Source organism: Sturnira hondurensis, unplaced genomic scaffold (genome assembly GCF_014824575.4).
Source record: "Sturnira hondurensis isolate 20B ecotype Veracruz unplaced genomic scaffold, ASM1482457v3 Scaffold0014430, whole genome shotgun sequence".
NCBI lineage: Eukaryota > Metazoa > Chordata > Mammalia > Chiroptera > Phyllostomidae > Sturnira > Sturnira hondurensis.
In genome coordinates, this window is record NW_028087061.1 from 1166383 (window position 1) to 1190487 (window position 24105).

Sequence of the window (24105 nt, forward strand, 5' to 3'; positions counted from 1 at the left end):
ATGATTGGTTCTTATTTTATATGTGTACCTTATAGCCAACAAAAGTGCCTATGTCTGACCTCTTTACAAATAACAAGGTCATTAAAAACAGCATTCAAGGGTATCTAAGGTGTCTCGTCCTCCCCACTGTGCCCATTTCACAGACAAGGAAATGGAAAGCCAAAAAGGGGGCTTGACCTGCCCAAGCTCACACAGTGAGAACCTGGCCTACGCAGGTATAAACCCAGCTCCCCAGTCTGCCAATGTATGCTCTACTTGCCTTCAACACTTCACTCCAAAACTCCCAAATGGGAAGTTCAGAACCACAGCTCACTAAAGAACAAAGACAGACAGACAGCTGGTCCACCGTAATCCGTCTGCATGTGGGCAGAATTTTCAGCACGAAGCCAGGCCAAGCTGCAATGGGATCAGCAAACAGACCTACGAGCAATCAAAGCTGGTCTTTGTGTGTACCAGGGGGATGAAGGACCTCAGCAGGTTAACTGGGGCTCTTGCAGCTTCCCCAACACCACAGGGGTCAGCACTGCCCATAACGTCTAGGCACGTGAAGCCCGTGATTGATGGTCTCAGCAGCAAGGACAAGTAAAGGTGGAGATGGCATCTACTCTCTAGTGAGAGACACTCCCTAGAGTATTTGGGGGCTGCCTGTCGTGGTGAACTACTCACCCTTCACTACTCTCGTGGTGAAACAACCCATGTGCTAACTCCTAATTCCTAACAACAGAAGCTTTACAATTGTGTCAAAGCTGACAGAAACCAATATCAAAATGATAATCAAAATACAAAAGCAACAGTTGCTAAGTGAAACCTGATAATGAAAAACTGGCAGCAGGAGAATCCATCCTCATGACCCTCTCCTGGTTGCTAACAAGCCACAGCGCTGACCACTTAATAATTCTCACAATGGCCCTACAAGCCTGGCACCACCAGCTTCTTCTACAGATACGGAAACCTAGGCTCAGCTAACTTAAATACCTTGACCCAAAACTACAGCTGCTAAGTGCCCAAGCTGGGACTGGAATCCAGGTCAGTCTCATTCTAAAAGCTTCCCTTTCACATAACCCACTTGGGCTCTCATTCCAGGCCCATTTCAAGTATTGGTCTCACTATGAGAACCAAGAAACAGGTCTGGTTTGGAAAACCTGACCAAGGATGACAGCTTGCCCATTACTTCACAGGGATATAAGAGAGAAAGTCAAGGCACCGACATGAAGCTCACCCAGTCTCTGTGGCTTTTTCATGGCGCCAAACGAACGCAAAAGGAGCCACTTCTAAAAGCACAGAGTGTTTTTCCTCCTCTTCTCACCTCCCCTGGGCCCGTGCCTGTGATAATTGGGAGGCACAAAGTCTGGTTTTTCTGGGACTGGAACCAATACTGTGAAGAGTGTTCTGACAATAAATGTTGCTGATTGACAGTTGCTGGACAAAGTTCTTGGGTAAGTTTCTTCTGTGCTGGGTGTTAGGCTGAGATCTGCACTAAGGAACAGCTCAACAGCCTGCTGACAGTTCAGACAGAATTTACTACACTTTTCCTCTGCTGGCCTCAATCAGGCGGCCAGGGGGGTGATAGCTCAGGTCTCCTCCAGGTCCACCATTCAATGACTCTATCAAGACGAGAACAGAGATACGAAAACATCTTTTCCCCAAACACTGAGTCGGGGTCATTATTCACACACAGAAACAACAGGCTCCAACGAAGAGATAACTGGTCAGAAAATAAGGAGCTTCAATTTTGGTCTCATATTCTTTGACCCAGTAATTCCACTTATACAAACTTATCTCAAAGAATTCAGAAAGACAGAGCTGTATGTATGCAAAGATATTTGCTTTCCCATTATTTGGAGGTGATGTCCAATCCAAAACGATGTTTCATATGGTGGCATATACCACCATCACAAACGATGATTTCAAAAACAGGGAAGTGTCTATAACAGTGTTTTACAAACTGCAGTTCAATATCCATTAATGGGTCATGAAATAAACTTAACAAGTCTCCTGCCACCAACTTTAAAAAATGAAACAGGCTAGAATAAGAAATATCACAGTGCATCACAGTGCATCACAGGTGGTAAAGGTGTTTAGCAGGAAATTCTAGTTTCAGTCATATGGGTAACTGGGCCATGATACAGAATAACATTTTTTATCATGGGGTCACAGTAAAAACATTTCAAGTACCTGGGTCTACAGTGTGCTGTACAGTAGGATGACAACAGTATACATTACTACGTTTGAAAGGATGCCTGGAAGGGAGTGTGCAGAAACACAGACAAGGAACTGGTGTTAAGACTGGTAGAATACAGGATGCTGCTTTCGATTTTTTGTGATGTTTGTAGGCTGTTCTTACAATGAAACATGGAAAATTAGTAAGAACACAAGACCGAAAGGAGAATAACAAGCTCATTATCAGATCTCCAAAGGCTAAGGGACTCAGAAGAGGGCTTCCTGGAGCAGCAGTGGCTCAGGATGGGCTTTGAAGGATGGGAAGGGTTTGAATGGGGGTGGGGTGGGAGGTGCAGGGTGGTCAGTAAAGAGATGAAGGGCAATGAAGAAGAAGATGGGGTGGGGAAAAAAGGTTCTCGGTGCTGTAAAGTGGCTTTGAATAAATACGGAAAGAGGCAGCTCTACTCCTGGGTTGGGCGTTTTTCTTCCCGGGGCAGCTAGCAATCCATTCTCCCCCCACACCTAGGCTGAGGCTGCCCCTCATAAACATGGCCGCGCCACGCTGGCCCGCCCCTCAATGAGAAGGCGATCACCTGTAACCCCACCTCTCGCCGCCTTTTGGCCAATAAAGAAGAAGTACGACTGTTTGCGCATGCGTGATACCACCAATGGGAGCGCCCAATAACGACTGGGGGATCCGGGCAAGGAATATGGCTAAAAAGAAGCGGGAGAATCTGGGCGTCGCTCTAGAGGTGAGAGGAGAAGTTGGAGTGGGCCACGTCGCCAGTGGCCTACTTCCGGCGGCGGGGTCGTCGGTCAGCCCGGCTGCAGACTGGAGGAGGGGCCTGAGGGAGGCAGTAAGGGGGACGCGGGTTTGGAAGAGGGAAGCCGGGGACGCGAGGGGACCCCGCGTGCGTACCTGGAGGGGTACGAAGGCTGGAGAGCCCAAGGGGGCACCAGAGGTGGGAACCGGAGGTGAGGGGACCTCCAGAGGGGAAGAGACTTGGAAGTGAACGGAAGTTCCCAAACAGGAGGAGACAAAGAAATAAGGAGACGTTAAATGGAGACCCTAAAAGGACAAGTAGTCGGAGGTTGAGGGGTACCCCAGAGGTGTAGAGACCTGTAGATGAGAGACCCCCAAAGGTTAGGAAGCTCATACTATTTAGTGTATTAGTAGTGGCTTGGCTTTCCTCTGAGATGGGAAATTTTTCCTCCAGGGTGCTGAAGCTTGTAGCTTGAAAATTACTTTGGGAACCTGTGGGAATTCGAGAGAATTGTGGAATGGTGATGTTTCCAAATTGCTTAAAAATAATTTGCTCCCTATCGAAGGGAAAGGAAATTGATGCATATTGAGCAGCGACTATATGGTACTTTGTTTGCATTCTCAGTTAATTCTCAGTATAAACCCGTGAGACTTGTACAGGTGAGGAAACTGAGGTCAAGTAGAGCACAGATTGAAGCAGTAGAGGAGCTGAGAATCACAAGCCAGATGATTTACCTTCTAGTGCAGCCATCTCCAGCCTCTTTGGCCAGGGACCCATTTCCTGGGAGAAGGGGTGGAGTGGGGGGGCAAGGGTGACAGGAGGCGGAGCTCTGGTGAGCTTCCCTCCCTCGCTGTGGATGGATGGGGTGAGGGGGTATTGGATAGGGTGAGGGGGTATTCGGGGTACGGTGACAGGAGGCGCTCACGTGGTTCCTAAGAGCCCTGTTCTAGTGCTTCTTGTTTCTGATGAGTTACAGTCCCCTTAGATAACTTCCCAGAGGTTGCAAGAAATAGGGTAATAGTCTTGAGCTTATTAACAGTTTAGTGCTTCTCAAATGTAAGGCTGCACTAAGGATCATTTGGAGAGCCTGTTACAATGGAGAGTTGTTGAATTCCCTCCCACCTGGAGTAATTTCATTAAGACTTGGGTGTGTATTTGGGGGTGGGGAGAGTGTATTTTTAACAAAGAATTTGTGTGTGGGGGAGGTTTCACTGATTTGAGAGAGAGAGGTAGGCACATCAGTTTGTTGTTCTACTTATTTATGTTTTCATTGGTTGATTCTTTGAGCTCTGACCATGTATCGAACCTGCATGCAATCTTGGCATATTAGCACGATGCTCTAACCAACTAAGTTACCGGGACAGAGCCAAAGAACATTGTTTAAAAACTGTATTGATTTACCCTGGCTGGCATAGCTCAGCGGATTGAGCACGGGCCTGTGAAGCAAAGTGTCGCTGGTTCGATTCCCAGTCAGGACCTCACTGGAGATTGAATCCACAACCTTGACACATTGGGACCATGCTCTCACTCACTGAGCTACCTGGCCATGGCAGGAGTTTGTATTTTTAACAAGCTACCCGCATCATGCTGAAGCAGGAGGTTTTATTAACACCCTCGAGAAATATCAGCCTACTTGGTAGGAAAAAAAGTTGATAGAAATATAAATTTTCTGAAAGAGAATATAGGTGGTAAAATGAGAAGGCACTATGTAGTGGGAAGAGCATAGATTTTATAGTCTGTATTAGGACACAATAAGCTGCTATAAAAAACCTCAAAAGTCAGTGGCGTCGAGAACAAGAAAGCTGGGGCGGGGGGGTGCTTTCTAACATGCTAGAGCAGGAATGGGCAGGTGTTGTCTGTGAAGGGTCAGATATAAATATTTAGTCTTTGCGGACCATATAGTCTCTTGTAACTACAGTTGATCCTCATTATTCATGGAGTCTGTATTTGTGAATTTGTCTACTTGTCAAAATGTATTTGTAAAATCAATACCTGCAATGCTTTTGCAGTAATTCACAAACTCAAAGCAGTAAAAAATTTGAGTCATCTGAGGCCCATGTATCCTGGTAAGGTTGAACAAGGCAGTCCTCTGCCTTCTTGTTTCAGTTCTTATATGGGAAACAAGTGTCCTTTTTGTGGTCTCTTTAGTGCCACACTTTTTTGTAATGTTGGGCATTTTGCTGGGGATTTTGCTGTTTAAAATGGCTCTCAAATGCAGTGCTGAAGTGCCGTCTAGTTTTCCAAGTGCAGGAAAGCTTCCTGTGCCTCGCAGAGCAGCTGTGTGCGTGCCTTTGTTCCAGTCTGAGTTATAGGGCCGTTTGGCTGTGAGTTCAGTGTTAATGAATCGAGAATATATATTATATTAGGTTTTGCTAAACATGCAAAACAAGGTTTTGTATTGATCAATTGATAATATTGTGACCAAAGGCTCACAGGAGCTTAACCTGGTTCAGTATTTGCTAATTCATTTTTTGGTGGCAACTTTATAGAACATAACTACCACAAATAACGTGAATCAGCTATACTCAAAATAGGCTGCCTTAGCACAGAAGCAGCCATAGACATTATGTAAATTAATAGGTGTGGTTGTGTTCCAATACCACTTGATTTGTGAAATAGATGATGGGCTGTGTTTGGCCCACGGGCTATATAGTTTGCCAACCCCTGGTCTAGAGTACTGGGACAGTAGTGGTTCTGCCTTCCCTGAGGATCTTATTGTTACCTCGTGAGTGAAACCAGGCCGCACCCCACTGATGTACCCACTGGCAGGGAAAGACGGAGTGGAGGGAGCACACCTAGTGTCTTAAGAGTCCTGGACCTAAAGTGCCCATTTTTCATTGGCAAAGATGTGAGGTCAGAAGTGAGGCCTCACCTGTCTGCAGGGGGAGGCTGGAAAATGCTAGGAGGCCTAGGAGGCCACATTCAGCTAGGAGGCCACCTGCCCAAACGCAGCTTGATTGTAGGGAAGAAGAGGCTAGTGTGTTTTAGCGGACAGCCCACGGTCTGCATAGATTGAAGCTTACCTCGCAGAGTGGTTTTCCGGATTAAATGAGAAAATTTATTTAAAGAGCCTAACGGGGGCTTGGTGGTGTTATGATCAACAAATAGTGCTCTTACTTTGTGGTTCTTTTACATCTTTTTATCATGGCTAAGTCAACCCCCTTCCTCTTTTGTAACACAAAGGACTTTAACTTCACCATGGGCTGTAGACTCACATAATCCAAATACAGATCATAGTTGTCTTTTGTTTGGCTGATACGGGCTTTAAAAGTGTTTTGAATTTGCTGGAACATATGCTCTAATACCACCTTACACCAGTCACATTTGCCAATATAGATACTTACATTTGCTATCTTCATCTCTAAGGTTACTTTTTGCTTGGGTAGTCTAAAGTTTGAGATCTGTAACTGTGCACCTTAGGAAAAGTTTGGCATCTGGCTGTCTCCTCACCTTGCTCCTCTGTTGCCCCAGTGGGTCTGAGTGTCGAACATGTACTGATTCTCAGTAGCAGTAGATACTGTCCTCATTGAAAGTCGTGTGTTTAGAGCCAATGAGATGATGATTTAATCAACAGTGTTTGTTAATCTGAGAGACTGATAAAATCCCTACAGATGAGTGAGCTGAGCACCTGCAGTCTCCACTTGTTGTAATGCAGCAATGGCCACGCAGGTGGCACTCAGCTGGAGGGCCAGCATTCGGCAGCTGTACTGGGCAGTTCCCTCCTAGGACGGCCACCACTCCTCCTAGCCTTTGAGACGTGTGGCTTCTCTTAACGCCTTTTTATCCAATTCATTTGCCACCTCGTGAGATCTCAGAGTTGGAAAAAACTGGCTATGAGTTTTAGCTTCAGAGAGTTAATTCTGAATAGCAAGAAAGAATTCCAATTCAGATGAGAAATCACCAGCTTTGGTACTGGTTTTAATGTTATGTGGGAGGAGGGAGAAGGTGTGTTTTACTCTAAACTGATAGGCGGGTTCTGGCTGAGGGAAAGGTTGCGTTTCAGTCTAAAGTGATGGGATTTTGGCTGGTGTAAAACCTGCTTATGTTTTTAAATCTCTGATAATAATGAGCTGTCATTACTTGGTCATTGTGCTTTTCTTTTGAAGCAGGACTATTCAACATGGTGTCCTTCGATGTTTCAATAGCCAATTGTCTTAACAGATGTACAGTGTCTTAGCTGACATTTTAAAGGAGATATTTGGTTTGATCTATTTCCTAGTACAAAAATCTATCAGTTTGGAAAGTTTTTGGCTATAAGTTACAGAAAACTGACCTTAGTTATCTAAACAAATAGGAGTATTATTTTTTCCCATAACAGGAAATTTGGAGGTTGGTGGCTTTGGTTCAAAAGCACAGCAATGTCAGGGCTGGTATTTCTGCATTCTCTAAATTGTTTCCTCATATTCAAAATATAGCTGCCCAAGTTCCAGTCATCATATATGATTTTAAAGATTTTATTTGTTTTTAGAGAGGGGAAGGGAGGGAGAAAGAGAGGGAGAGAAACATCTATGTGTGGTTGACTCTCACACGCCCTCTACTGGGGACCTGGCCTGCAATCCAGGCATGTGCCCTGACTGGGAATCGAACTGGTGAACCTTTGGTTCGCAGGCTGGCACTCAATCCACTGATCCACACCAGCCAGGGCTCAGATCCAACTTTAAATGAGGAAGAAGGAGAAAGGAACTATAACACTCTTTGTTCTTTTTATAAGCCCTCCTAGGAATCTCCCAGCTGACTTCTGAACATCTTGTTGGCCAGAACTGGTTCATGACCACGCCTAGCTGCAGTGAGGCTGGCAAAGCATTTGTTGAGCTGTTCTAACTTATGTTATGGAGTTAGACAAAGGAGGGGGTTGGGAATTAGTGCTGTGCTGGCCAACTAATAGTGTCTGCCACAGGAAATATAATTTAATGGGAGTCATTTAAAATTTACTGGAATCCTTCTCAGAAAAAGAGGCCAGGATCAGTGACGATGAGGTTGAGGTGGTAGGTCGAGAGGAGAAATGGCCTAGCCATGATGAGTGCTAAAGGAAAGGAGTCTTGACACTCGTAACTGTTTGTCTAATGTCAGCCACTGCTATAAGCTGCCTGAGGGCAGGGAGGGGCAGAAGCACCAAGCCTGCTTGGAGACAGTCTCCGTTCTGGAGCCACCTGTGCACAAAGCTGACAGGAGCCTACCAATTTGCTGAGACAAGGACTAGAAGCAGCTTAGTGGACTATCAATAAATATTACTGAATTGGCTTGAGTGGCTGGAGGGGGCACTTGAACCCTTGCCTCTGACATCTGAGCCCAGTAGGGTGATTTGCTGGTCAGAGGTTAGGAGGCCACAGTGGAGCAGGAAATTGGATGCTGCTTGGCTGGGGTGCTGCCTAGCCAGGGGCTGGGACAAAGGCTTGCAACATGTGGAGATCGTTCAAGGAACGCTGACCATTAAATGAGCCTCACCTGCTGCCAGACACAAGAGACAGGTCGCCATTGGGCAGGTGATTTCTCTTGGCAGCCTGTGTCTGGCTCCGCTCCACTTGATGGGGGTCAGGAGACTAAAACCTCATTACCTAACACGGCTGGAAGTCAGCATGTGTGGAGTGGCTGTTTGCCAGCATCTTAATTAATGAATTCATAAGGTGTGGAGTGGATGCCAGTTCTTAAAAAATGCTTTGAGCCTTTCAGCGATGAAGAAGCTTTTGCTAATTTACCAAAAAATGTATTTGGGGAAAGAAGAGAAAACAAACTCCAAACAACATTCTGGCGAGGGACAGATGAAGGCTTCAGGCAGAGGGTGACATGTCTCTCCTTGCAGCTGCTCCGCAGGCAGAAGGTCTCAGAACGTCTCAGAGCTTGGGCCTCAGAGAGCCCTCTTGTCCCTGACACAGGGTGAGGGTCTCTCCAGAGAAATGACAAGCCCCTGGGTCCTCTGCTTTTCCCAACAATTGTCCATTGATTAAAAACTGGAAAGGTTGCCTATCTCCATCTGCACTCCCAGGAGAGGAACTTCTCACAAGGCCTGATGATTTGGGGGGCCTGGTGATTTTGTGGAGGTTTTTCTGCCCCCACAGAGTCCTGTGAGCCTGCTCCACAGAAAAACACCCCTTAATTAGTGTCAGAGTAATCAGCCCATTGGGGTTTGAAGCCAGTCACCTGAGAAATTGAGGCCTGTGACCCCCATGTGACTTGACTGTGTAGCCTAGAGGCCCCAGATGGAAAGCCCAGCGCTCTTGCCAAAGACCATCTGTGCAGGCGGTCTGGCTTCTTTATTCATTATAATAAACATCCTGGGGCTGCCCTGACATGTGCAAATGAGTGGTTTCCAGAAATCCAGTTCCCAGGCTGCTGGGGCTGGACGGGAACAGCTGACACCACTCTTAGGCTGTGAATTAGCAAGTGACGAGAAAGGCTTCAGTGCCCACGGGGAAAGAAGGGCTTATCAGCCCCACTTACCCACCCTTTTCCTTCTCCAGACTGAGTCCATTTTTAAAACATTTAATTTATTGGGGTGACATTGGTTAATTAAACCACATAGGTTTCGAGCGTACAACTCAAAACATCACCTGCATACTGGAAAGTGGGATGGCAGAGGTGGACGTGGGCAAACTGGGTCTGTTTTGTATGCATTTTGGAAGGTGCCTTGGCAGTTTAGGTGGTTTGGGGGAGGCTGCCTGGCATGTTTGTGAAGCCAGGGCTGGGGGGTAATTGCCTCCAGTGTGAGGACAGATGCTCAGCTCCTTGTCTCACTGTCTCCAAGCAAACAGATTTCAGTCAGGTCCCTCCTTCACAGAGAGTATCTGTTATGTGGACAGAGACCAAGAAAAGCTCTCATACAAGATTATTCAGAGTAGAGAGTCTATTGAAGCCAGATCGGCAAGCTTAGATAGACTTTGACCGGGATGTGGAATAACTGTTCCACACACTCTTCTTTGTCATGAATGTTTTCATGAGGGATTTTAAAGAAAGAGCATGAGCCCTGGCGGAGAAAAACCCAGATTGAGAACCCACTTCTGCCGCTTCCCAGTTCCATGACTTGGGCAGTTGCTTGAAATCTCTGTGCGGGTGTTTGCTCCTTGTGAAATGGGGCAGCCCCTTCCTCGTAGCGTCGATGGTGCAGACCTCCCCACAAACAGCGTCGCTCAGGGTGTAAGGGGTGGAGGGTGGACCCAGGAGCCCAGTGGCTCAGGGCCGGTGGCTCTCTGCTTTGTCGATGTGGGGTGGCAGACTCACTGTGTGACCGAGGACAAACTCCTTTTCCTCTATGGCATGAGTTTCCTCATTTGTGAAGTGTGGACACTAATAGTGCTGCTCTCTCAGAAGGGAACTGCAAGCGTGAGGGAACCCGAGACAAGCCCGGAGCAATGCCTGGCACATAGCACGTGCTACAGAAGAGGTGGCTGCCCCTGGTGGCTGCCCCTGGACTCTTGGGTTCTGTGGGGCTGCCTTGACTCATTGTGTGCCATCCACACATACGAACCCAACAGTTTGTTTGGTCTCAGATACCCCACACCACGCTCTTTATCAGTTCTTGGTGCCCAGCAAGGACCTAGCCAGGCAGGTGCAGGATATGCCCTGTGACCATGGCCTGATTCCTGAGATTAACTCATTGCCGGCAACTGGCTGGTCCAAAGCTCCTGAGGCCAAGACCAGCAAGACCAAAACAACTTCCCAACCTGGAAAGCAGTGGATGAGTGCCAAGCCCTCAGGGCGCTTTCTGCCCTTTCCCAGAAGAAGGTCCAGCCCTAGACAGTCACCCCTTAGGCAGTGGGCAGGGAGCCATCTCCCAGGCTGTCAGGATGCTCATGGGAGCACGACTTAGCACCCTCAGTAGGGGAACCTTTGATGGGGGTGTGACTGCCTGTGGCTTGTTGACAGAACAGAAGCTGCAGGTGAGGCCCTGGCAGCAGCCAGGCCCAGGGAGCCTGGCCTGACCTGACCAGTGTGCCGGTCAGTTTGCATGTAAGCTAGTGCTCATGTTTCTTGCCCCCAAAGAGGTCTCATTGAGGACTTTGTCAGGAGGCTCCATATTCCTGAAAAGATGCCTCATGGGGATTTGAGATGAATTTTACAGTTTCTCTTAACAGAGGTTTTATGGCATATAGGACCCCAGGGAGAGTTCCCTAAAGCTCTGAGGTGTTATTCCCCAAGTCAGGTGGCAGAGGGGATTTTGCTTAGCTGTCTCGGGGTTGCTGAGCTGCCAGTGGAGCACCATGGAGCACACACACACGGCACTCAGAGCTGCCTCCGAGAGGGGAGGCCTAGAAGACCACCAGGAGGATCTCTGCCCCTGATGACTGAAAATGGAGAAGTCCTTTCTTCCCTTAGTACCTGCCAGCAGAAGCGATGGCCCCACTTGGCTGGGGTTGCAACCCATGCTGACTTTGACTGTCAGGCTGACTTCAGATCTTGACATTCTTCTGCAGGGAACGTCCCTGCCTCTGTGGAGAATCCTTGGTATTATACTTCTCACTGCACTGGCTCCTCTGCTCACTCCCGAAGCTGCCCGCCAGGCATCGATTCCCCAGTCCATGCTTGGATAAGAGAGGCAGTGTTCGGTGGTGGATCCACTTGTGAGCTGTTCCTGTTACAGTACAGACATCCTGGCTCCTGCTCCAGGCCTCCCTGGGACCTTTGGCTCCCTCCCACTTGAGGGATGCTCCTTCCCACTCCCTACCATATGGACCTCTCTTTCCCGTCTTTCTCGTCCTGTCATGGTTCTGTGTCTTCCCCATCTAGGCTCAGGCCAGGTTTTAGCCACTGCTGGGCTTGGGGTCAAATCAGACTTACCCACAAGGACCCCCTGCATACTCACCACCTACTTCTTGGTTCTTTGAACTGCTTGCACACAAGTTCACACGACACCTACCAGGTCCTCAGCTCTGTGAGGTGGAAGAAGGCACAGGGTACTAACTGGCAGGGAGCTCACACCAGACATCACTGCCTTCTTGACCCCTTGGGTTCCTTTGCAGCCATGCTGCACCTGCTGTCATCTCGGTGCCTTAAGTGTTCATTTTCCCTGTATAAAAACGGGCTCTTGGTCTTCTGAATATAAACGCAATGTATGGACACTTCTTAATGCCATTGCCCATCGGGACATCTACTGTGTGCCCCTGCACTGTCTGAATGAGTTCCCTATCTCAGTCCTCACCTTGGCTGTAACCACGTGACCTGCGACAGTCACAGCTAGCATTGCTACCCACCTACAGCTCCAGGAAAATCTCAGCACCGGAGCTAGTCTTGGGCGTGGCATGTTCTTCCTGCTAATTGACCTGCTCTCCAGCTGGTTGGCCAGGAGTCTTGGGACCCCGCTGTGGCCTCTAGAGTGTAGCTCTCCCCACTGGTGTTGTCTGGATCTCTTTGCTGGGGCCTCTTTCTACTTTAATCCTGAAGCTTCGCATTCCTGCTTCCAGTTTAGCTGCACGCCCGGCCCCATAGAGCCGTGGTGTGGCTGAACCGGGGCTCCACCTGCCGTCTGTGTCTCTCTTAAGAGTGCCCAGATCACACCTGAGTCTGTTCTGCCCTTTGACACTGCTCTAGGCTTGTCATCCTCGGGTTGCACCAGGCCCAGCCTCCAGAACTTGGTGCTGTCTCCTGAGCCCCAGGCCAGCTTCATCCACAGCCACTCTCGAGGTTCCTAGCATGCTATGTCCTGAACCAGCCGGATGTTGCTCTGACCGTTTGCCCTACAGGCCCCCCAGCCCTGCCGAACCCATCCCCTGACTCAGAGGATGGCTACTGGTGACCAGGGGGATTTCTGTCCATCACACACCCCTAATTCTAGCTCCTTCTCTTACTCTTACCACAAATGAACTTTTTTCACTTTATTCCCCAAAGGACCAGTGAAAGCTGTTCTCTGATGATAATGACAGCACTCACTCAACTACCCTGTGTGCTGGGTACTCTTCAAGCACTTTATGTGTATTGGTCACATCCTCCTCACAGGTCTTTGAAATACCAAACATTATCTGCTTTACACACGAAAGAAACAGACACAGGATTAAGGGGCGTGGCAAGTGAGCAACAAGCTGAGGATGTGAATGCCGCCCCCCACTCCGTGTGACCACACTTTTCAGGAGCCACAATTTCAGGCTTCTGGGCACTTAGGCTTCCAACTGTTTCCCCAGCTCTGACCCTTAGGTTTCTAGAATTTTCTTGACATTTGTTTCCTTATTGTGGTCCGAATCCCCTTGTCTTCTCTCCTGGTCCTGACTATCGTGTTCTCTGTTGCCTTTAGCTTGCTGGCAGATAGTAAACTAAATACTGGGGATTCAGCAAAGGGAATAGTCCAAGTGCATGTTGTTGAGAGTTGACCGAAAACCCAACTAGAGGCTTCCTTTAAGGCCCGCTTTCTGGGTCTTATCCCTCATTTCTGGACCTATCTTGTTAGCTCTGCTCTCCTGACCACTCCTGACCCCAGTCACAACTAAGACGAATCCTGACCCTCCACCCTGCCTTTCCTGCAGCCAAGAGGTCACCTAGAATCTATGCACCGTGACAGCTGCTCGGGAGTCTTCTGCTTCTGCTTCAGCTGTGCTTCAGGGTGTTTGCTGGCGTGGTCTGCTTCTGAGGACAGGTTTCTGGCCTTCTGAAGGGCCGGCCAGCCACCTGACAGTCTCAGCTCCCCTCACTCAGCCCACATCAAGCAGCTGGGTTATTAGGAAGGGGAACTCGGTGTTTAGAAGGGTATCAGAGCTGTCTGCAGAACATAAATGTTCATGTAGGAAGGCTAGAACTTGAGTCCCTAAAACCTTGATTTGTGTTTCTGTTTGAGCCTCATTAAAAAGTGGTAAATGAAAGTGGGGTTATTCAGTGGAACTACAGGTAAATGGGGCTTGTTCAGAGAGAGGCTCTGGCTGCCACCTCCTTAGGCCCTGCCCAGAGCACAGCCACTGGTTGGCTTGGCTACTTGTGGTTTGCCAACCTCCATTTAAAGGTTTTGCTTAGCATGAATTCCTCGTCTTGCTCCAGGTGAGTTAGTGCTTGTTTGGGTACCTGGTAGCCTTCTAGAGGTGTTTAGGGATGGAAATCCCCAACCATTTTCCTTCCCAGAATGACATGCAAACCAGGACCTGGCCCAAGGGTGGCAGGGAGGAACCTAACCTAGGACTAACACTCGCACTGGGCGACCCACAAAGTCCATGTCTATGTGCTTGGATAGTTGCTTCCCTTCCTCCTTCCAGCTTCTGTGGGTACACGTGGAGGGTTTCAGAGGCCACTGTCACATGAGGCCTAAACCCGCCTCCATCTCCTGGGCCCCAGCCATAGCTACAAAGACTGCAGTGGGCCGGGCCTTGCGGCCACAAAGAGGAAACAAATAGCTGACATCCTCTCTCGGATGGGAGCTGCAAGGTCAGGCATCCGTAAGGGCCAGGAAGGCACATACATGACTGAAGTGGCCCAATCTGGGCTCGAGCTGAACCCCAGGCTGCAAGTTTACCCCATCTGCCCACTGGCTCCCAGAGTTTGGGAAGATGAGTTTGGAGGCACAGGCTGGAATGATGGAATGACATCGACCTCATGAGACAGGGGCGGACTGAGCTGCTGTGGGCAGGAGGCAGTGCCCCTCTGGCAGAGAGGTCTCCGAGGAGGTGGAGCGCCTTCAAGAATTAAGCTTTGCTTGGGATGCAGCATGGAATTTGGTGCCCTGATGGGACTTTCTACACCGTGAAATGGAAACTGAGTCTTGGGGTTCTGAAGGGCTGGGCTCTGTGTTGGGGAGGCTGCTGTGAAGGGTGGGCCACACAGCAGCCTAAAGCATCTGCTGCTCTCAGCTCTGGCTCCCTGGCTCCACTAGCCATTGCAGCAGGCTACAGTTGTTCTCAGATTCTGGCTCCCCGCAGCTCGTTTTCCTAGGGCTCCTGTTCTAGGATGGCCTTTGACCTTAGGCACAGGCCCCATCTCCTGGCTGGGGCTGTTTCCTTTGGTGCCCATTTGCACAGAAATGACACACATAACCAGGCAATTAACTCAGCCCCATGCAGTTACTCTCTCCCGAAGGGCCCTGCTTCCGGAGGTAGAGCTGGCGGCGTGCTGGGCTGCAGGGAAGGGGATAGATGGAGCATCGTCTGTGCCGGGCACTGGGATGAGGGAAAGTGGCTGCCCCGGGATAGGTGCTGACCAGGGAGAGGGGCAGATGGCCCAGAGGCTGACACACTGGCCCCAGAACACCTGCCTGGGACTCTGGGATTCCTACTTCTGATCACTGATTACTGTCTCTTCAGGGATCACTCTGGAAGGGACTGGAGTGGGAAACTGGCTGAGAGCAATAAGGAGAGAGGGGTGCTCCACTTTGCTCAGAGAAGTGATTCTGTTTGGGGGACCTTTTCCTCCGTTTATGAAATAGAGGTCATATTTGCTATCCCTCCTGGGGACGTGGTGAGAATGAGTTAAGTCAGATGGAAAATTGAGCATTTCAGGGCCCTGTGGGCCTTCCTGCCCACCAAAATCTAGGCTCCTGCCAGCAGGGCAGTGGTTCAAGAAAAGCAGACCCAGGCCCAGCATGGTGGTCAGTTAGACGCCTGGGGACAGATGGATACAGATGAACTTTCAAGGCCAAATGCATGATACCAGAACCCAGGCTTGGATGATCCAGTCCAGTGTTTTATGTAGATTTCCCCACAACTCATTATTTTATCAAGTGCACATCTCTGAAATTAAAATCAAACAAATAGGAAAACTGATACCTTTGGCAGTCAACCTTTCAGACATTATTTTGCTCACAGGTTACAGCCACCTTGATGATGGGCAATGTTTTTGCTCAAGAACCTGGTCAAAAAAAAATGGAAGTGTTTTGCATGTTTTTACACAGCAGTTTCTGGTGACTCATGGAAAGATGTATTGTCTCACAGCTGAGATTACTTAGAGATTAAGTGTGATCAGTGGGAAAAACACCTGCATTTTTGCCCCTGGGTGTGTGTTCGCCTATCCCTCCCGTGTTGGGTGCATCAGAAGGGCAGAGCCTTCCCACAGCATCTCACTTCATTCCAGGACATACCCATGCAGCAGGCGTCCGCTGTGTTCAAAGCTCTGGTTAGTCCTGTTGTGGGGCCCACTGGGGCCTGTGCTGGGGAGACAGTGACTAAGGGCCTCTCCCTATCTGTCTCCAACCCACGACTTGGCCCACGGGGTCAGCACAGCTGTGAGACCCTGAGCAACACCCCCACCTATTTGTAGTGGGGCTCAGGCTGTACCACGTGGAGGTAGAGGACAGCAAACCAGAAATGTTAGGGATGGTGGGGGGAGGGGAGCTGTGCTGTAAGACTCCTGGAGGCTTCCTCCTCCCCTCCCCAAAGGCCTGGCTATTTTGAAAGTTGAAAGGCTCTGCTGCCCACCTCTCGCTGCTGGTGTGCTGTGTGTTTCAGATCGATGGGCTGGAGGAGAAGCTGTCACAATGTCAGAGGGACCTGGAGGCTGTGAACTCCAGGCTCTGTGGGGCAGAGCTGAGCCCAGACATCAGGTAATGTTCCTGCCCTCTGACCCACCCTCCTTCAGCCCTTCCTGTTTAACCCAGCCCACTCCAACTGCCACCAGAGGCCTGGGCCCTTGTCCAACCTGCCCTGGTATAGCACCTGTCCATCTGATGGGAAGAAGGAAAAGGGCTGGAGCCATAAAACTCCTTCTCCCTCACAGGAAGTCTCTGGAGAAGGAGAAAAACAGCTTGATGAACAAAGCCTCTGACTATGGTAAGAAAGTTCCCTTCTGTTAGCAGCCCCACCGTCCAGTCCCAGGGTCCGGAGGGGCAGGTATCCCAGAGAGCCAGCCCACAAGGTGACGGGGGTCCAGGAGGCTGCAGGAACCCACCACAGTGTGCCTAGCAGCCTGGAAGAGCAGTTTGTTCCTTTGTTCCTGGGGAGGTAGAGTGGCCTGCGGGTCTGTCTTCCTGGAATGAAGGGGTACGATGGTAGCCAGGTCCAGAAAAGGTTCTCACATCCACTCAGACTTGGTAGGTCTGTTTTCCCTGCCCACTCCTCCCAGACCTCCACTCCACCCTGAGGAAAACCTTGTGGTGCCAATGAGGGCCTTGGTGAAAGAGAGTGAACCTCCCACTTAGCTGCTGTGAAGGGCTGCTGGGGCGGAGCAATGCTGCCACCTCCTGGGTGCTGGGGGCAGAGCCAGGTAGAGCCCAGGCAGGGCCTGGAGGGCAGCTGCTAGGCCCACTACCACCCCTTCCCCTGCTCCGCCCCTGCCGGCCTGGAGGAAAGATGGTCCACAGAGGCTCCTTGACTTGTTTGTTCTATTCTCAGGGGCCAGACGTGGCCAAGAACCAGCTCAGAACAGTCCACATGGCAGGGAACCTTCCGCCATTTTGAAAAAACACTAAGCATAGTCCATGTGCACACCCACAGCCCTACCTGGGCCCGGGGCTTCGTCTGGTCTGCAGATCTCTCCCTGCTCCCTCACACAGGTAGAGGTGGAACATCAGTTACCCCTCCAGCCTAGCAATTGTCACACACCTGCGTGTCACACGAGATGAATGGAGACTGCAGGGCTGCAGAGTCGGACTGGCTTCCTCTAGAGGAGAGGAGGCACCAACTGCCTCTCCTATTAGTATTAGTTCTAGGCAGCACAAACTGCCTCCTCATAGCTCCCCCCCTTCATTGGCCGGGCACCCAGCAGACAGGGAGCAATGGTGGGGCAGTTCCCCTGTACCTACCCCAGTGTCAGCACGCAGGTGGTCCCAGGTGCCCTCAGAGTGTCTAGTTCAGACACCCTGAAGGGATGAGCACCACAGAGCGCCCCCCCCCCCCCCCCCCCCCCCCCCCCCCNGCGCCCCCCCCCCCCCGCCAGTGACAAGCCGAGGACTCACATGGTGACACCATGCCACCACATAGTTTGGCTTTCACGTGTGGCCTCTTTGGTGACCCCTTCACACATCCCATTCTCAGCTTCAACTGCATTTGGAGAGAAATGGTTGAACAGCATTGAGTGGGACTGGGACTTTTGTGGGCAAAGGGGAGTCATTTTTACAGATAAGGAATCGGCTGGTAGGGAACACCTCTGCCCTTAGCGGTGTGCGTGCCCATCTGTGGGAGAGCAGATGACAGTAGCAGATGGACCCAAACTACCTAACACCCTGTATCCTCCCAGAAAAGGAGCTGAAGTTGCTTCGGCAGGAGAACCGGAAGAACATGCTGCTCTCTGTGGCCATCTTCGTCCTCCTGAGCCTCATCTATGCCTGCTGGACCATGTGAGCCCGAGATTTCTCCAGCTGGCAACCTGGTCACAACCAAGCAGGCCCTTCAGGCCTCAAGAGGACCAAGGTACAGGGACGTGTCTGCTCCACCCGGACATTGGAGCAGGGCTTCCTGTTGGCTCAACCCCTCTTACCGCCCTGCCCTGCCATGGGGCCTGGGTCTCCAGGACTGCGTGCTGGCCCCTCCCTTAGCCCACGGGAGAGGCAATAAAGAAGACCCGGGCTGCGCCTGTCTGCTGACTCAGTGTCATGATCCCCCTGCAGCTAGGGGTGGGGCTGGGGGGGCGTTGCACACTCAGGAATCAAGGAAGAGATGTTAAGGGAAAGCTCTTGGCTTAGAACTCAGAAAGAAAGAAGGTTGCAAAGGTGAGCCCCTGGTTTAAGTGGGGCATAAAGAGACAGCAGGAAGTGCTCTCCAAGCCAGAACTACACTGGGAGCCACTTTCAGGGCTTGGGAAATGTGCCCTGTGTCTGCCCCCCAAACACATTGCCTTGCTCTCTAATCAGTGCCACTGCCTGTAGTTACGGCAGAAAAAATGTAGCCTATGCTGTGAAAGGCAACTTGGGGACTTGAAGTGGTCGCGTGGCAGTCCCGCAGAGGCAAGGAGTTAATCCATCTTCAAGAGGCAGGCAAGCTGGTGAGGCCTGGTGGAGTGAGTGGGCAACAAGAGCCACGGTAATGACCAGACAGACTTATGGTGACAGTGGCCAGTAAATCAGGTGGGATTTGCAGGAAGCAGCAGTAGAGGCGGGGCCACTCCAGGGGGAGGCAGGAGCTGCAAACACAGACATCTCACATAGCCCCTGAGCACATCCCCAATCCTACTCCCAGCCCAGGGCCAGGAGTCTGGAGTGGGAGGCTGGAGCAAGGCAGAGCAGTGCAGGGCAGCCAAAAAGGTGAAAGGCTTGGGAGCTGAGATCCTCCCAATTAAGTAAGTAAAAAAGGAAAGGAGTTGTCCTGGGAGCTTGGGGAAGGACCCTTGAGGCCAGGTGAAGGAGCCAAACAAAATGTGGGCAGGCTGTAGGAGGGAACCAGCACCAGTGATGGAACTGAAGAAACTGGACTGGGAGGTGCTGCTAGCACCTGCATGTCCCCCACCCCACCCCCCAAGCGCAGCACCCAATGCAGAAGGAAGGAGGGATGCTGGCTGTGGGTCAGCGAAACCATCTCTCCCTCCCTCTGGTCTAGTGGCACTGATTGGTCTGACACCTGTGATATTTTAGTCACACAGACTGATCCTGGATTGTCACAGTGCCACGAGAGCTGTGTGATTTATGTAAGGGGGAAGTGCCTCCGCACCCTGCTGGGCTGTGGGTCCATTCATCCTCCAGTCCCAGCTAAGAGAAGAGGAGCTGCATCATTTCCTGACTTCCTTGGGCCCCTTTCTGGCAGCAAGCAGCAGCTCTGGGAGCCCTGCGTTTGGACAAGGCCCTGATTAAACAAACCCTCTCTTCTTCCAGCACGGCTTTCTCCCCTTCACCTTCAGCCCAAGCTGTATTATCTGAGCCAGACCCAGACCACAAAGTACCAAGGACAATCAGCAGCAGCCCCAGCACAGAGCCACACAGGCAATTAAAAATATGTTTATCTTTAATGATCCAAGATTTTGCAAGACACACTGTTATACCTAGAACTGGGTGGAAAGACAGCATTTTAGCTGTGCTCTGCCAACCCAGTGGGGGAAGGGGGACTGGATACTGGCTGGAGACCCGCCCCACCCAGGTGGAGCCAATCGCAACCTCTCAGGGAGCCTCAGTGCCCTATCTCCATAGAAACCAATCTAGCACTGGGATGGGGCCCTAGGGAGCCTGTGCAAACATCTGACAGGTACCCTCCCCACCCAAAGCTACTGCCCAGCTTCCCTTCTTCCCCCTCCACCACCACAGAGGAAATAGGGACCATAAAATGACAGTGACTGTACCCCCCTACTGGGGAATAAAGAGGGGGAAGGGTACAAGGTGGCTGTGGCAAATGCAGGTGTCACAACTGCCAGAGGGTGGGGTGCACCCCCCACAGAGGTACCACCTGTTAAGGTGAGGCCACAGAGAAAGGCAGGGCTTTGAGGATCCTCCCCTTCCACAGCTGCCCGTGGTTCAGGTCCAAAGGGGATAGGGCCCAGGAAGGCTCTTATCACCCAAGGAGGCAGTCACACACACTTCCAAAGGCGGTGCTACCTGCATCCTGATGTGGTATCAGGGATGTGGGGCCCTCATACCTCCCTTCCCGGCCTGCGGGACTCAGAGGTCTAGGCTGCGAAGAATTCCAGGAAAGATCAAGACAGAGTGTGGGACGAGACAAGAAAATCTCCAACTTGGCATCAAAACAGAGCAAGTTCAAAGAAACAAAACCTTGATTTGTACAGCAGCTGCTCCTGGCCAGCTCATGACAGTGGGCCTTCACCCACTCAGCGTTGGCCCAGTAAAAAGTTGGGCAAAGCTGGGCGATGGCTGCCCTCAGGGCAGTGCATGGAACTCAGAAAAGTGAGTCTACAGGATACAGGAGAAAACAGCAGAGCTAAGGCCCTGGGCTCTCCGACATGTCCCTCACCAGCCCCACATGCCCTGGGCCCTGACTGCAAACCTGCCACAGGAGCAGCATCTTTCAGGCTGAGTCCTGGCAGGGGAGATGGTTCCCAGGCAGGTCTCTGGGGAGGGAAGTCTAAAAGGTGTCCGAGAAGGAACCTGTGAGTGTCCTCAGAAGGCCCCCAACTGAACTCTTCAGGGGAGATGGAGAGGAGACCACCCACTCATGGCCAGGCTGCAGTGACTATGTTCCCTGTCCCTTTTCAAGGATGAAGGAACCAGTACTGTGCCCCGGGCAGAGCACGCTGACTCGGCACAACAGGGCATTCCATAGGCGGGGCATCCCTGGGCCCTCAGGCGCTGTGCATCTGGATGAAGGAGAGGACATCTTCCTTGGACAGCTTGTCTGGGTCCTGGGGCTTCTGGGAGTCATGCACACGGATGCCATCTCCCCACTCCCAAAAGAGCCGGCCATAGTAGCAAATGCTGGGAAGGAGAAAGTAGGTCAGAGAGCTGGCTTGGGGCAACGGTCCCCAACCTTTCTGGCACCAGGGACTGGTTTCGTGAGAGAATTCTTCCACAGAGCCAGGGTAGGGGCCCGACAGGCGGTGGAGCTCAGGCTGTAGTACGAGTGCAGCTTTGCTAGCTTGCCCCGCCCACCCCTCACCTCCTGCTGTGTGGCCAGGATGGGGAAGGAGTTTGGATTGGGAGTATCTTTCCTCTGGCAGCCAAAACCCCAGAAGGCTCCAGCTCCTCCTCCTCACCTCCTCACACCAGCTTCTCCCAACAAACAGCTGCCATAAACAGCTGCCGCTTGCTGAACGCACCCAGCTGGGTTTTCACAATTACTGATACTCCTGGTTCACCTATCTGTGTTGGTCTAATAGTATTCGTGTGGTGACAGTAACTAGCGTCAGTGGCTCATCTTGGGAACATTAGGGCTACTGGTAGCTGTTGAAACCCGTGACCAACAATGGACCCTGGGTTTCAAGAGGCAGCGCTGTGGTACCCAGCCATGCTCCCATCACTGGGCCAGCTGTACGTAAGCTGCTCCGTGGGGCCGACGCCCTGCCTAAGTGGGGCCCTTCCACCCAGGACTTCCAACCGCCACAGCAGGTCCTGGTGTCACTCCTCTTAACTGAACTTGCTTACTGCCCAGGTCCAGCCACATCCTGGAGGGGGCTGCCCTCTGCACCCTTGTGGGGAGGACCCAGGCCCTTGCTCAGGGGAGCCTCTGCACGGGCAGGCTTGGAGGAGGCCTACTTACTGAAATGGGGCAATGGAGTCTGGAGGGAGCTCATAGGTAGAGGTCCCAGTTTTCTTGTTGTAGAAGAACTTCCTCTTAAAGCTTTTGCTGATTCTCATAGTCCATGGCTCTGACAGGAGGAAGAGGAGCAGCAGTCCAGAGAAGACACAACCCATGGGGAATAGGTCAGGACAAAGCGGGAGTGTGCCTTCCTCCACCGCCCCCCCAAAGTGTAGGCAGAGACCAGCCTGTGAGGATGCAGATTTCACTTCCAGCCCAAAGGGGGCCTGAAGAATGACTGTTAATGAACAACCCCACCTGATTCTGCCAACAACTCGGACCCTGGCAGAGGGAGCTCGACTCTGTTAACCAGAGGGGGGGCTCTGAAGAAGGGCCTTTTACAGGGGTTGCAATGTCTGAGACTGACTTTCTGAATCGCCGCCGCCTGCTGAGAAATCCTCTGCCCGCCATAAGGACACCATGTGCATGGATTCTTTCTTCCCCGCCCCAACCTAATTGCCGGAGAACAGAAAAGGCTCGGCACACAACTGCCCCCCCCCCCCCCAGGCATCTCAAAGAAATGCCAGCCTGGCTGCTACCCATGTTCATGGAGAACCCTTAGCTCTGGCTTAGGCAGGGTCTGGGCCAATCCATCGGACGGAGGGGCTAGAACAGAGAACACCCACCATTCACCGTCCTGACGATGTAGAGGCCAGTGGGCACGAAGTGCCGGTCGTCCCGCCCGGTGTAGCTGAGCTTCGGTGTGCCACTGGAGCCCTTGATGATCTTCATCTCTAACCTGATTTCCCCAAGCAGGTGTGCAACATCAAGTGTGAGTGTGTGCATGACAGAGAGAAAGCCCTAACATTAGTCCCTTGCTGTTATCAAAATCACAGCAACCAAAGTATTAGCAGTTCAATGTAAGAAACAGAGGCAGAGACATGAGTGAACTGCTCCACGCCACACTGCAAGTGAGTGCCTGCAGTGCTGGCTTCAGGGCTCAGGCTCAGGCTCTGAACTCACAACGGAGTAATGGAGGCAGGGGAGATGTCCGTGATATACTGCTATTGTTGTATTTCAGGGTGACACCAGTAAGGGCAAGGGTAAGACCAGAGTGCCTCTGAGTACCACTGGGTCTTCAGTCCACCACCTATAGCATCACTGTGGCCAGTGAAGAGTTAACAGAGCATGGAGAATAGAGGCGGCAGCACAAGCCTAGGAGGGACCCACAGATCCCCGCCACCCACGCACGGCTAAGAATCCGAAGAGGCAGTTATGCCCCCTAACCCTCCAGGCTCAATCTCTCTGTCAGCACCAGGAGCTGGGATTTATAATGTTTTGTGCAGCTTGCTGCTCGGCCCCTCGCAGGGACAATCGTAACTATTACAGCATCAATGAGCCCGTATTTCTGCCTGACACACACCAGCCTGCTCCCCTCCTGACAGGGTGCTGAATCAGCTCCCAGCCGGGGAAGGGAGGGGGGGTTGGGGGGGGGTGAGTTGGCTGCAATGGAACCTCGCTGCATGAGGAAAGGCAGCTTGCTGGGGCCAACTTACCACCTACCCCAAACCACCTACACAAAAAAAAAACAGGAAAAAACAGGAAATCCTGGACACTGATGGCCCCCATCTTAACTCGTCTCAAACCCTAAGCTGCCTCGGTTGAGTCACTCACCTGACAAAAATCTTCTCCATTTCCTCCAGCCTGTACACCTCCTTCACCCTGCAGGGAGAGGGACAGAGAGAGAAGATGGCTTCCTGGGGGTACATTCTTGTCCAGGCAACAGCTGGTAGGCGGGAGGTTGTGCCTGTCCTTGCTCTCTGCCCCCAGCCTGCCCCACTACACAGACAGACCCTAGGTATCAGAGCTACCAAGAGTCCCCTGGGGCCTACCAAGGGTAACTGAGGAAAGCAACTGTGGTTAGGGAAGATGGGAGGGAGTGGAAGGGCTGGCAAGCACAGGTGTCTCTGCCAGCGTCCCACCCAGTGTGTCATCACTGCTTCCGGAGGCCAGAACACCAAGGTCCAGGCTCTTGGCCATATCTGACTACGTGGGTTTTAGGCATTTTTTGCAGCAGTTACTTCCAAATAGTCCTAATAGGTTTGTTACCATAGGGGGCAGGGGGACTACTAACCAGGATGCAGGGTTCCTGTTTAATGCCCCGCCCTCCACCTCTGGGGGCCCTTGAACTTGCCCTGGGAACTGCCACTGGGAAGGTCCCCAGAGACCCAGCA

The 24105-nt window shown here is 51.4% G+C and overlaps 2 protein-coding genes across 5 annotated transcripts in view; one reads left to right on the plus strand and one right to left on the minus strand.

The window, feature by feature from the left end:
* The first annotated feature begins 2828 nt into the window (after positions 1-2828).
* On the plus strand, positions 2829-18342 carry CCDC167 (coiled-coil domain containing 167). Its single transcript, XM_037063273.1, has 4 exons — positions 2829-2912; positions 16271-16365; positions 16539-16591; positions 17997-18342. The coding sequence occupies exons 1-4, from the start codon at positions 2829-2831 to the stop codon at positions 18098-18100; spliced, it is 336 nt and encodes a 111-aa protein (XP_036919168.1). The 3' UTR covers positions 18101-18342.
* Positions 18343-19675: 1333 nt separating this feature from the next.
* The window catches only part of CMTR1 (cap methyltransferase 1), a 44628-nt gene continuing 40198 nt past the window's right edge, over positions 19676-24105 (minus strand). For all 4 annotated transcript variants that reach the window (XM_037063272.1, XM_037063270.1, XM_037063271.1 and 1 more), the window contains 5 exons: positions 23546-23593; positions 22558-22670; positions 21893-22001; positions 20914-21111; positions 19676-20875 (listed from right to left, as the gene is read on the minus strand). In XM_037063272.1, the coding sequence (XP_036919167.1) occupies positions 20979-21111; positions 21893-22001; positions 22558-22670; positions 23546-23593 (403 nt within the window). In that variant the 3' untranslated portion in view covers positions 19676-20875; positions 20914-20978. The remainder of the gene's footprint in view (positions 20876-20913; positions 21112-21892; positions 22002-22557; positions 22671-23545; positions 23594-24105) is intronic.

What these genes read in the sequence shown, in the direction of transcription:
- CCDC167 (XM_037063273.1), top strand. Translation starts at nt 2,829, where the DNA reads ATGGGAGCGCCCAATAACGACTGGGGGATCCGGGCAAGGAATATGGCT. An exon ending in GAGCTGAGCCCAGACATCAG is followed by an intron (nt 16,366 to 16,538) that starts GTAATGTTCCTG and finishes TCTCCCTCACAG; the next exon opens with GAAGTCTCTGGAGAAGGAGA. An exon ending in GAACAAAGCCTCTGACTATG is followed by an intron (nt 16,592 to 17,996) that starts GTAAGAAAGTTC and finishes GTATCCTCCCAG; the next exon opens with AAAAGGAGCTGAAGTTGCTT.